At 38.2% G+C, this 14542-nt stretch overlaps 1 protein-coding gene across 1 annotated transcript; it reads right to left on the bottom strand.

Annotated features, from left to right (window-relative positions):
* Positions 1-7402: 7402 nt before the first annotated feature.
* LOC139145265 (RING finger protein nhl-1-like) lies at positions 7403-9060 on the bottom strand. The gene is made up of 2 exons (XM_070716312.1): positions 9024-9060; positions 7403-8241 (listed from the first exon to the last, which is right to left on the bottom strand). The coding sequence occupies exons 1-2, from the start codon at positions 9058-9060 to the stop codon at positions 7403-7405; spliced, it is 876 nt and encodes a 291-aa protein (XP_070572413.1).
* Positions 9061-14542: the final 5482 nt, after the last annotated feature.

The following is a 14542-nucleotide window of genomic DNA, read 5'->3' as shown; positions in this document are numbered from 1 at the left end:
ATTGGATGAATAAAAAAAGGGGAAAAAATTAAACTTTCGCCGTAACTTTCGCTCATGGAAACATAAAATAACTCCCTCATATCACTGAGAATGAAAATCAGGGGGAGGGGTCTAGCTTGCACATATACCAGAACATTAAATTACCTAAAATTTACCAATATTTTGAATTCAAAGTGGCTGCTCTCCCTGTGTTAAATCTGTGGAGAAAAAACACATTTTTGATATCAGCAACGTACATTGCATGCATTGAAACGACAACTTCAAAATGAGTCAACATCAGTGGCAGAATTTGGAAAGCATTGTAAAAATATTTGAGAGTTCTAAGCATTGTTACCGTTTTAAGCAAAGACCTGCATCCTGCTAGGATTGGAAAAGAAGAAAACGAGAATCAGGACGGCAACTTGCCAATTTTGGAAACTTTGACAGAGATAAAAGTTAAAGTTGCTCTGCATTATTTCGAATATCATCAACATTTGAAAGGGAAAGAGTACCCATTCGCAGACCTGCGATGACTTTCACCCATCCACGTGCACTAATCCCAAGTACATACCTTGGCGCGAGACTGAAGAGTAAGTGGCCCACCCTGAAGAATATTACCAATCCTCCTAATGCCTAAGGGGTCAAACTGCTTCATAAACCCAGGGAGGCCTACTAGGAAAACCGGATTGTTCTTGGTGCATTGTTCTTCAGGGACACCACCGTGGCTCAATCAACGTGTTAATTGCAAACAAATCTCACGAAACGCTGGAAACCGCTGACACGTGATGATCTATACCACGTGATTTCATATTCGCTGTCCCGGTCAAAAACTTCCTCTCTTGTCGTTCCGTGTGTTATAACCATGTTCTAATCATAAGATCGTCGGTACGAAAGGGGACTGACTAAAGAAATAAAAACGTTTTTTGATGTATTTTGCACAAGGTAACACTAATTGAAAATGACATTGTGAATATTGATATTTTTATTATATTTTTTGCAGGATCAGAGTTAGAGTTACAATATTAAACAATCAAGCAATGACAATGCATTTTGTACAAATTATCACTTTGCCAGAGAATGCAGATGATGGAATGACTTCGCCAGCCGTGCAACTTCTGCGGCTGCCGGCTTCTGATGAAAAGCCCGATAATACCGTATTGTCAAATGTCAAATGTTGTTTCTTGATAATAAAGGATGAATTTACAACAGTTCAGTTTAGTCCTAGACCCTGTGATGGTATCTGCGAAGAAAATTCCTAAATGACCCAGCTCTCCCTCCACTTCTGGTGACAACATTTGAAAACGATTGAATGACATATCATCATCACCACTGTCCTCATCTTCACAGTCACTGGTGCCATTGAGAACACGAACAACAATATCATTCTCATCATCCCTATCTTCTGTTTTTTATAATCAGTTTATTTAACATTTATAAGACTGAAATATACAAATAAGCAATGGTAATCATAGAAAGCATTTTATGCATTTTGTTGATATAGTGTATCAAAACTTTGTTTCTACAATATTGTTTATCAAAAGATTGCCAAAACTTTTGTCAAAGAGGACAGAGAAAATAAACAAGACAAACAATACAAAAAAGTAAATGTAGAGATTAAATTTACATTTGCTTGAAAGATACAAGAAATCTCTATTGCTTTAGTATTTTTAGACTATAACAAATCAGTTTCTTGCAATTAAAGACTGTCCAATGTTTTGTATACTTTGTAGATTTCTTTACACATTCTCCCGAATAATCAGTGCCCTAATGAATGGAGAATAGATGTTTCTCATGATTGATTTGGCAAACATACTAATTTCTTATCAGGAAACACTGAAAAATTACTCATTTAGCAATGATAGTCTATGTACTTGGTATACATATATATCAAATTGCACCATGTTTTTATAAAATCGTACGTGACCTTTTGTAATCCTTTGTGTTTTTCATTTTTTCTATTATTTTGGTACCATTTCATAACTGCACTAAATGCTTCAGTATATTTTTCCCAAACTTTAGTAGTCCCCCTTTTCCTCTCTAATTTGAGCAGCCCCCCGGTAGATTTCAAATTTTTGAGTGATCCCTTAGTTCCCCCGACCCCCAGGCCGTAAATAATGACTGCTCCCTAAAGGTAAGAATGTAACAATGCTGTGTATTTCTATGAAATGTATTGATAAAACGAAAAGGCGGGAGCACTAATTTTCTCTTTTTACATCTACTCACTTCTACCCACAACAACTATATAAGGAATGTGACAATACATATGTCTACTATTTTGAGTATGCACTTATTATAATCCTCGTTAATCTCTTTCTTAACAACGACCCTTGTTTAATTTCTGGAGGGGTGTCTTTTGGTTTATTTACATATTTGATTTGCCCATGTAAGTGATCTTACTATATTGGTTTATTTTGATATCTACACTTGTTCGCTTTCACGACAGAAATAACAAACATTGATCATATTAAGAAACTACAAAGATACAAGTGTTCATGGTAACACTGAAATACAATAAAATACTGCCATAAGTTACTCAAAAGCTGTAGCCAGGTTTGAAGAAAACACGTGGTATCCTTCGTCTGATTTGCAATTCTCTTTACACATTAATTTTATTTGAGAAATATAACAACATTAAATGGCACTACTTCCTATTTTAACTCGTCGATTGTAAGAAATTATATTTTAACAAATTTTCATTCCAGAAATCAGCAATACATCCAACATCCGGGGATTACTGCAGTATAACAATAAGCTAAAAGTAGTTAACACAGCCACAGTCCCCATTTTTACCGGTCGAATTACAACATATTCAAGTGTTCCTTGCTGTTTGTATAAAATACCGAAACACTGGAGGCCGCGTTACCTTCAGTAGACTTCAAATTTGGAGGGACATGAACTCTTATGAAGCAAGAAAGAAATGTTCTCGAGATTTTTTTCTACACAAATAGAAAACTCCTTTCTGACTCTCAATATCGACGTCACAGCTGATTTGTTAAAACACACCCAAGATATTATTTTATATCCATGAACGTTCATTCCATTGGTATAAGAAAGCAGAATATGATATACGTTTTAGCGTTCAGAGATGCCTTTGTACTAGAAAATATAATGGAATAAATATCACCATTGAGACTACATAAAACTATAGTGTCTGCGTTCCCTTTACTATAGGACTATTTTTGAATCATCCGCAAAGGATAATCCTTGAAAATACTTATAATTTTAAAACATGCATTCCAGTTAATTAACGTAGAAGTCAATTGGGACCAAACTCTATTTAACAACAGCAAAAGTGTTAATGTAACCTTTCGGTTAAAAAGTTTAAGAAACCCCTTTGCCCTGGGTTACTGTGTGATAACAAACTTTTTAAACGAAAGTACCGGCACGAAACGAGGGCGCTGTTCACAAAAGCTTGTCGACTCAGCTAAAGCAGAGTCCGTATATTCTTCAATAACATGTCAATATCTACTCTACCATACAACTGCAATCAGATGGAAAATATGATCAGAATGAAAGGGCAAAAGTACGTTCTTTACAGAAAAAGAAACACTGAAGTCGAATAAAATAGTGACTTACTCATTTTACTGAAACTGGAATGAAAACATCCTCCATCTGACTTGAAAATCTATTTGCACTTCCTTAGAATAGTAATAAACTTGTAAATTTTATTTAAAAAAGATCAATGAAATTGCACCTGCAACTAACCTGAAGTCCCTGGTCATGAAAAATGCGGTGAGCTGCATCATTGTGAAACAATGTATGTGATTTTTTTTGGTCAGAATGGTAATACAACCTCAAAATTGCTTGAAACATACATAACTGCATCTTATGAAGCATTGTGAACATTTAGGTCATTTCATAATTACATAGCAGTTTCTACAAAAATGCATGTACTGAGCCCATGGTAAGGAAGTTCATGCCTTAAAAATGAAAGATTTGAACTTTTGCTCAAAATTTCCTCAGGCAAACCTTTTGAAAATCACCATACACAGTTTTTTACCAGAGAAACAAATTACCTGAAACATACCGATATTTGAAATTCAAAATGGCCGCCATCCCTGTGTTATATCTCTATTGGGAAAACAAAAGTCGCGATTTTCACAAAACTAAGCCGATGAAAATTTTATTGACTGTGTAAGCTTCGAAAAAAATGTCGTAAAAGTTTGAGTGTCCGACTATCTGTCCCCGAGTCTACCTTAATTGGCCAGAAGCTGTATCTTTTGCAATTGATAATTTTTCCGTTTGTAATATCCAGAAATATTTCTTGTTCTACTCCAGAAGGCATGTCGAAACACATACTAACTTAAGTTTAGCTTGCCAACATGACGTCTTTAGGACTAAAATGCAATGTTACTATTAACGCTTGAATTCTAGTCCGGACCACAATTGAATTGTCCACAATAACAATCATGCAGTCTACATACGTACAGGCTGAGGTGGCAATAGAACAAGAATGTTTAGTGTACATCAAATACACAAAAACGTGGGAAAGCCTATAGAGAGGTAAAGCTACCGGCTCTTTTAATGACGGAAGAGGAACTGATGGGATGATTGATACCTTGAAAAATTGCTTTTAATCTGGGCATATAATGCCACATGCAAATTCCAGTGTTATGCATAGATACTGGGCTGTGCTTTCGCAATATACCAGTACCTCGACCTGACTGGATAAACACTTTGAGTATGTGCTGGCGCCCTTTGTACAGCTCATTACAGCGACGCTCCCTTGACTTATAATTTACGTAATTTATGCAGTTCTGCATTGAAACGAAATCTTACAATTTTAAGTTAATGATGACATGACAGCATATGTACACAAGTGTTAAAATCACATAATGGGGATATTGCATATATTATTTATTTTTCTTGTTATTATGGCTACTTGGTGTAATTATATTACATATATACCACAGATTATCTAGTCGATGGCTGCAAACAACATAATTTGGTATTTTTCAATTAAGATTTTATAGTGCGGGAAAAAATCCTCTCAACAATATGCATATTCGAAAACTTTGAGGTAAACTTAAGCTCCACTGCGCGTTTCAACTTTTCTGGGCCATCAAGATCGATAACAATACAAAAAACCTATTATCATATACCTAGATTCACGTACCCATGTAAACCTATGGGAAAAGGCGCTCATACAGGTGTGTAATAAGTTGCCGTATCACGCCCAGGCACACTTTGCCCAAATAAGGTAGTGTGGCGCGCATTTTCGAACTATTTCGTTGTCGTTGCCACGCGCGTTGCTATCCAAGTACATTCCATTGGAAAACACGTCAGCGCGAGATTCGAACCCGTTTCTATGCGCTTCGCTCGTAGTTTTGAAGCAAATTGTAGACAGTTCGAATCTTATTCCGATCAAAATTGGTTTAAAACAAGTGCTTGATAGTCTCCTCTCAATGTTTTGCTGACAAAGTGTATTTTAACGAGCAGGATCAACTACTCATCTGTGCTCATTCTGTAGTGACATTGGCGCTCGCATAGAACAAGCTCGCGACGCGTTCCACAACAGAACAACATCGTACATATTAATCCGCAAAGTTGCGTGGCTCATGTTTTTTTTTTAATTTACGCCCATAACTTTAACAAAATTTTATTGATAAATACTGAAACATATCACAACCGTTCAATAAGGTATATGATAAAACCTTTACGGCCCAGATACGGGTTTTGCGGACCTCGGTCGTACGGCGTACGGGCCCTCACACGCTCGGGCCCTTCCGCCGTACAACCTCGGTCCGCAAAACCCGTATCAGGACCTTAAAGATTAATAAAAATCAGTTATAACATCCGTTTTCCTTCATCATCTTTCTCACGGAACTTTGCAAAGGGTCAAGTGCCATTAAATAATTTTTAAGCGAGGGTGGTATTTTCACGCTATTTTATGCAAATAAGTAAACAAGGGGACTACTTTCTGTTTGTAAATATTGTTGTCTTCTCTTGTTTTGAAATTATCAATGGACGAACGTACAAATGCGACTGGCATAAATGTATTTACTTTGAACATTTGGCCTTATCTCGAAGAGATTTCTATATCTTTGTCCTTGGAAGAGGGAAAGAGCTGCTACTAATACTACAAACCACAGTCCCTCTATGCACGTGGATCCGGGGACTGTGTACAAACGCAAAGCCGTGGAGCCAGAACTACCCGGAATACCTGCACCGGTACACCCTTCTGCATCACGGTATCGTCTGCAAGATTTGCGAACATTCGACAGACGATGTAAACGTTCTTGTTGGTACACAGAAGAATAAAATACCGAAATGAAAACATGCGGGAAGTTGAGGAGTGGGGACAATCAATGACAACGGAAATCCACCGAATTAAGAAGAACTCGGTCCGTTAATTGGCAGATTTAATCTTAGTGTACGGAAGAAGAACGGAGACGGGAGTACTAGGACTTGACCTGTCAGACTATGTCATGAAATGCAAAATGGTGTTTACTACAGATTACCTCTACTAATTCCCAAAATATCGGTTATTAAAACATCAAATCGACATCGACATATCTGCACTGTAGGATACAGCTACCGTCATGTAAGACAAATATATTTCAAAGTCGTGTTTTGAATAGCAATAAATAAACCATTGGCGATTTGTTGACATTACCGGAGCATGAATTATGATCGTACTAGGTCACGTGCACTGCCTCAGGGACAGATATTCCGGTTCAAATTTTACAATTCTCTTTTGGTGACTCATTTTGAAGTTCATGGCCTAAAATTTTTTACCGGCTCATTTGTGTCAAAATCGACAATTTAATTGTTCTCCATAGAGTTAACACAGGAATTATGGCCATCTTGAATGTCAAATGTCGGTATATTTTAGTTAATTCGTTTCCATAATACCAAACTTTGTAGGTTAAGCTCCGATATTTATTTTGGGTTTAAAGAGAGTGGCTGAAAGTTTTCCAGAGGAAAACATATGCAAAAGTTTAAATCTTTTTATTTCGAGGCGCGAACTGCCTTTGCTGCAGTACATAATGACAGAAATTCTAAAATTTTCCTTTTGAAATTCATTTGCAAAAAAAAAAGACAACACTTTGCTCATACTCTAAAGATGAGCTTTGGGCTAAAACACTGACTATGTAATTAACCAAACCACCAAATACATATAATGCAATAAGTAAAATTTACTGGTCGCCATGCTTCTGCGACGCTTTCATTGAATACATGTCTGCCTTTTGCCGAAATGTAGACAGCCACTAAATGGCTTAGGTGCAGGAGGGACGAAACAGGTTGTTTTGTAAAGAACTGGTTTTGCAACCATACTAAAATCCATTCTCTATGCAAAAGTTGAGCATCAAAAATGCAGGAGTCTATCACGCAACTTATGTGGAAATTTCTGCCAAAATCTACAAGTTTCTCCGGCCTTTTTTCGATTCGCTTACACCCCTCGTGCTCTAGGCCATCAGTATTATAAAGACGTATCTGTCTTCTTGGAAAATATCGTGATTTCATTACCAGGCTGCTCTAGGCCAATAGCAATTCTATCACCGGTGGCGTTCACCGCTATGCCCCACGACTGACTCACGTAACGTTGGAATAGATTACAGATCCACTTGCCATCACTGCTCCACTTCACAATTCTACGATTGCCTACATCGCAAACATAGACATTGTCATCACCATCGACTGCGATGCCCCGCGTGAACCGCAGTTGACCTTCATCTTCACCGTACTGACCGTATTGATGAAGGTACTTCAGGTCAATGTCAAAGCACTTGATGCAGTAATTGTTACAGTCGGTAACCATTATGACATCTCTGCTGTCGACAGCCATATAAAAAGCATTGTTGAATTGTGTTTGTCCCTGACCGTGACTACCAATCTCAGCCATGTACTCTCCATCCTGTGTGTACTTGAGGACACGGTGACCATCTACCTCCGCGACAAGGACAAATTTCCCCACCAGAGCAATACACCAGGGATCTGTGTCTGCAGGTAGAGAAAATGTTCTGACAATTTCGTTAGTTTTCTTACAAACAACAATTTGCAAATTATTGTCGTCAAGGATGAAGTACAGCTTGCCCTTGGAGATGGCTACGGATCGTGGGTTGAATGGTTTGGCGAACTGACCACTGAAGGAGCCCAACACCGTTTCACACGTGTAATCTTGGCTAAGTATCTGTACGATATTATTGCCCTTGTCACATACCACCAGTTGATCTTCATCGAAGGTTACACCTCGTAAGTCTTTGAACATCTGCCCTGGTCCTAGAGTATTGCCATCCAGGGTCTTCTTTGACCACTGCCCTAAAGGTCAAAGGTAACAAGAGGGGGTTTCAGTACGTAAAATAGAAAGATGTTGGCAATCAGCTTTATTGTATGCCATATTCTCTAAACTTATACAGATTTGTTTTATTTTTAGAATTTTTATCTAATCTTTACCACAGCAACAAAAATAATTTCATGAACAGTCATTAAATTATTTGCGGCGAATATGCATGAAAAATCAACTAATATTCATCGAACATTTACTTGTATAACACACCTCATCTGCAGTCTGTGTTCTAAATCGCCATGTGATAGTTACGTGGGATGCGTTCTTATTGTGCTGATCCATGTAAACGACGTCATCAGGCATCATTTGTTGGAACTGTTACCTGCTAGGCATCATTTCCGAAAAATGATGCCTGCTGACGTCAAAAACGACATTGGCGCATGCGCGAACCGGAATGTAAACAAAGATGTCGCCTGCGGCCGATCAAAACGATAGTCGAGAAATGTCTAGGTTTATCCTACTTTCTGAGGAAGAACTATATGCTCTGGTTCCTGGTTTCAAACAAGGACTCGAAACGGATGAAAACGATAATCAATAGTGCATTGAATGTTTTGCAGAAGTATTGCGATCCTGTCGGGAAAAACTTTTTCTTGCCGAACCACTCCAAGGTATAAGTAAGCTTACATGCGACAAGTTTTGTGTACGTTCTTATGCATGACTGCATAAGACCTCGGGTCTGTGAGTCACCCCAAAAACAGACTGTTTCCCTCGGCCTTCGGCCTCAGGAATTAGTCTGTTTTTTTGGGTGACTCACAGTCCCTCGGAGTACAGACGTATGCTGTTGCCCTCATGGCCAGTCAATATGTGTAAAATAAACACCTATTGCCTGGTCATGAGGGCTATAGCGCCCGTCTATTACCCCGAGGGGCGAGCGCTATAGCCCGAATAAAGACCAGGCTATAGGTGTTTTATAACACACCACATGCTCATGTTGTATTGTTATACAGTTTCTAATGTGTTTTGATATTATGCAATTCATTGTGACAAGTTTACTGGGCGATGTTTCCACAGCGGTTTCAGTTGTACGTGGTACCACTTTCTTTCAAAAAATATTCTAAGCATACCTAGTAACCTAAGCATCCTTAGTTGCACTTTAATCTTTTCCGTCGATGAGCTTTTCAAGTTCCTATGCTGTTGGAATGTTGGAAAATGTTGGAAAATCTGTTTTAGAGAATGCGTCGTTACCTATCCCGGACGCACATCACGTTCCAGTCACCCGCCATTGTTGCAAAGCTGCAGACAACACTACGGTCACGTGACAGGGCACTTTTCCAAATTTGGTCCGAACTATTTTCCTAGGGAAATAGCTTTTCAAAAAATACCCTCTGACGTCACTTCTGTCGATCCGGTGGGGACTAGACGTATCTAGTTTCTCAGCACGTGACGTATTCTTGCGAATAGCGACACGGAATGAGCATGTGGCGTGTTATAATGTTACATTATATCAACAGATCACTAGAGTTCAGTTTGTTTCTTTTGTCCTACAAAATCTACTGATAACCCAGTCGGCTTGGATCGATGCTTATTAGTCCTTACAGACACCGTCCGGGGGACTTATAGGTTTGGTCATGTCCGTCCGTCTATCCGTCCGTCCGTCCGTGCGTGCGTACGTGCGAGTGTCCGTCCGTTCACGCAGATATCTCAGAGATGCCTGGAGCGATTTCATTCAAACTTGGTACAAGGATTACTTCATACGTCATACATGTGCACGTCGATTTGTTTTGTGATACGATCCAATATGGCCGCCATGCGGCCATTTTGTTACGATTTTTTCATGTACGGAGCCATAACTCAGGCACATCTCAACCGATTTTATTCAAAGTTGGTACAAGGACATTGACCTATATCATACATATGCACGTCAATTTGTTTCACAATATGATCCAATATGGCCGCATGGCAGCCATTTTGTTACAATTTTTTCATGTATGGAGCCATAAATCAGGCATGTTTCAACCGATTTTATTCAAAGTTGGTACAAGGACATTGACCTATACCATACATATGCACGTCAATTTGTTTCACGATATGATCCAATATGGCTGCATGGCGGCCATTTTGTTACAATTTTTTATGTCCTTAGCCATAACTCAGGCACGTCTCAACCGATTTTATTCAAAGTTGGTACAAGGACATTGACCTATGTCATGCATATCCACATTGATTTGTTTTGTGATATGATCCAATATGGCCGCCATGCGGCCATTTTGTTACGATTTTTTCATGTACGGAGCCATAACTCAGGCACATCTCAACCAATTTTATTCAAAGTTGGTACAAGGACATTGACCTATATCATACATATGCACGTCAATTTGTTTCACGATATGATCCAATATGGCCGCCGTGCGGCCATTTTGTTACGATTTTTTCATGTATGGAGCCACAACTCAGGCACATCTCAACCAACTTTATTCAAAGTTGGTACAAGGACATTGACCTATATCATACATATGCACGTCCATTTGTTTCACGATATGATCCAATATGGCCGCATGGCGGCCATTTTGTTACAATTTTTTCATGTCCTTAGCCATAACTCAGACACGTCTCATCGGATTTTATTCAAAGTTGGTACAAGAATGATCCAATATGGCCGCCGTACGGCCATTTTGTTTCAATTTTTTCATGTATGGAGCCACAACTCATAAATATGCATGTCAATTGGTTTCACAATCTGATGCAATATGGCTGACTGGAGGCCATTTTGTTATGATTTTGTCTTGTCCTGAGCCATAATTTGGATATGTATCAACTGATTTTATTCAAAGTTGGTACAAGGACATTGACCTATCATGTCATAAATATGCATATCTACTGGTTTCAAAGTCCAATGCAATATGGTGGCCATTTTGTTACAATTTTTCATGTACAGAGCTATAACTCAAACATGTATCACCGGGTTTTATTCAAAGTTGGTACGAGAATGATCCAATATGGCCGCCGTACGGCCATTTTGTTTCAATTTTTTCATGTATGGAGCCACAACTCATAAATATGCATGTCAATTGGTTTTACAATCTGATGCAATATGGCTGACTTGAGGCCATTTTGTTATGATTTTCTCTTGTCCTGAGCCATAATTTGGATATGTATCACTGATTTTTTTCAAAGTTGGTACAAGGACATTGACCTATCATGTCATAAATAGCATATCTACTGGTTTCAATGTCCAATGCAATATGGTGGCCATTTTGTTACAATTTTTTCATGTACAGAGCTATAACTCAGACATGTATCACCGGGTTTTATTCAAAGTTGGTACAAGAATGATCCAATATGGCCACCGTACGGCCAATTTGTTTCAATTTTTCATGTATGGAGCCACAACTCATAAATATGCATGTCAATTGGTTTCACAATCTGATGCAATATGGCTGCCTTGAGGCCATTTTGTTATGATTTTGTCTTGTCCTGAGCCATAATTTGGATATGTATCAACTGATTTTTTTCAAAGTTGGTACAAGGACATTGACCTATCATGTCATAAATATGCATGTCTATTGGTTTCAAAGTCCAATGCAATATAATGGCTGCCTGGTGGCCATTTTGTTACAATTTTTCATGTACAGAGCTATAACTCAGACATATTTCCACTAGTATCATTCAAAGTTGGCACAAGGACATTGACCTATGTCATACATGTGCACATCAATTTGTTTAACGGCATGTAGCAGTATCATGTCAATTATTGAATTTTCGTAATTAGTCTGATATGTCAAGAAATACTGCATCAAATTTCATGAAACTTGGTACAGATGTTAAGCTCACATTGCTTTAACAGTGAAAAAGACATTTATCAGTGTCAAGTTAATGTGTAATTGCATATGTAATGAACTTTCCTAATTAGAGTGATATATCCACAAATACTGCGTCAAATTTGATGAAACTTGGTACAGATTTTGATCTCATAGTGTTGTAAATACAAATCAATGACACTTAGTGGTATCATTAATATGTATAAATTAATTGCTAGTTTGCATTTACATAATGGATTTTTGTTTTTAGGGTGAATGTCCAAAGTACTGCATCAAACTTTATGAAATATGGTACCGGTGATAATCTGTCAGTGTTAGGATAGGATGCAAAATGTTTGGCAGCATCCTGTCGATTAAGCACTAAATGATTCATTTTAATGACCTTTTGTAATTAGTATGGCGGCTTACATTGGTTTTATGTTTTCACCACCATGGAACTCATTTTTGGCCATTAAGCCCCATCTGTATCGCAGTATTTTTAATCACAGACCTAATTAATGAAGAGGACTCTTTCCTCTCAGAGGACTTGTAATTAAAGTACAAGTGGGGACTGTGTCATTGTCAATGACTTGTCTTCCCTGCTAGGTCAACAAGAGTTTATATTTCCTAGCAGTGTATGGCGACGCCGTCGCAGTTTGGCTGAGAACCAAATCAACCTTGTTTGACCTGCATCTAATGACACTCATTTGAGAAAATGATAGCAAAGAACCTCTCCGTAGTTTTGACCCCCTAAAATTTACGGAAATCAAAACTGCGATTAGATCCTAGGCTGAACAAATATCAGAACGCTTCGAGATTATGGTAAGTGCTGTAAGTGTTTAAGGTAAAGGGCGGCGAATTCGGACGCGCACAACGCTTTAGAACGTTTCTGCGCAGATTTAAACTCCAGCCTGCCGCAAATGGGTTATTTTGTAGCGCATGTATTTAACATCACCTGTCATTGTTGAAATTGCGCTTTTACCTAATTTTTTGACCCAGTGTCTTAGAAATACATGTGACCTATAACCTTGTCATATTTTGACCCCCTAGGAAGCTGGTTTTTATTCAATATGAGCGAAAAATTAACATTTCTCTCCCATTTATATGGCGCAAATTACCCATTCACCTGGAGATATTGTAAAAAGTAGCGTGGTGACACCCTTTTATTAAAAGTGTAAACTAAATGGTATTATGTCAGGAGTTTATTAGCCAAGTTTGGTCAAAATGACACCATTCAAAGCGACAGGAAGAAAGTTCGAAAATTATGTAGTGATATAATTTCGACATCGTCATTTTGTAATCGATACTTATGTTAAAATTCCTTCACAAACATCATGAAAACTATACATTCGATAGATATGGACCTTAAGTCTTGGTATTTATTAAAATTAACTCATTTGCTAAGCGTTTTATAATTGCTTTCTTTAGTTTAAGTGAATTATATCATTTTTATTTATTTATAACGACGCCATTTTAACGTCCGTTTCCATGGAAACAAGCGTGGTGACCCCCATTTTTTATTTCATTTTTGCACTTGCACAACTTCCAAGAATATTTGTGCAAAGTTTCAAGAAAATGACACCACAACTTAATTTTGACGTAATTCGTAGTACTTCACCTTAAGGATTATGGCTACATTACCCGGAAGTATATGAAGTATTTAGATCTTTTATAGGTGCAAGAAATGTTTCAAGGATTAAATAGTTGTTAGTGCCTTCGACAATTTTTGAATCTGGGTGACCAATCGCAAACCACACTTTGATCTGATCAAGCTGATAATGGTGTCTATATTTATTTCTGTAATGCAATACATGGTTTGAATCCAAGGGAATTGGGAACCGGTGCACGTAAACGGCACAACAGCTGAGTGCTTGTACTTGGGCCCCGTACCTGCCTTCACTCGTACCTGTGTAATTATCTGTGTTCGGTTGTCAACTGTTATCATCCGATCTACCGTATTTAAAAAACCGAAAACCAAAAACGCTCATTTTTTGCAATTTTACAACCACGCATGATTTGTCAATTTATCAGTGTTTTGATGAGTCACATTCAAAAAAGAGCAAAAGAAGTTCCTGACTGACCAACCCTATTTCCTGAAAGCATGTAAACAGAAACGTACACATGTCTTTGACAATACCATATGTTTGTCCTTCGTGGCGACATCATCATTCGCAAATTATTTTGCCACCATGTAGCCCACGTTGATAACGTTTCTAGACACCACATACACCCCTGCTTTTCTCATACACTCCTTCTTTCCGTCGAGTTACGTCATTTTACAGATATGGCGAATACAAACGTTGGTACCTACATGTAGTAGGCACAGTAGCCAGCAATAAATCTACCCATATATCGTATTCATTTATGGTTAGCAACCACTTTTGAAATCTAAGGCAGACTTTGTTTCTTGTATGGTACATTCGAAGCTGTCTAGGTGGACACCAGGCGATTGATCGGTCACCTCATCGCCGTCATCTTATGACAGTCCCGTAACACTCCCTCTAGAGATCAACCAACCTTCGTTATGTGGACAGTT

The sequence above is a fragment of the Ptychodera flava genome, chromosome 1 (genome assembly GCF_041260155.1).
Source record: "Ptychodera flava strain L36383 chromosome 1, AS_Pfla_20210202, whole genome shotgun sequence".
NCBI lineage: Eukaryota > Metazoa > Hemichordata > Enteropneusta > Ptychoderidae > Ptychodera > Ptychodera flava.
Note: the sequence above shows the minus strand (reverse complement) of the source record. Positions and strands in the feature narration are given on the sequence as shown.

Excerpts from the sequence above, each read along its gene's own strand:
- LOC139145265 (XM_070716312.1), bottom strand. The coding sequence starts at position 9,060 with ATGAGGGCAACAGCATACGTCTGTACTCCGAGGGACT. Across the intron at positions 8,242-9,023 it reads CGTCTGTACTCCGAGGGACT|GGCAGTGGTCAAAGAAGACC; the intron begins GTGAGTCACCCA and ends TTTGACCTTTAG.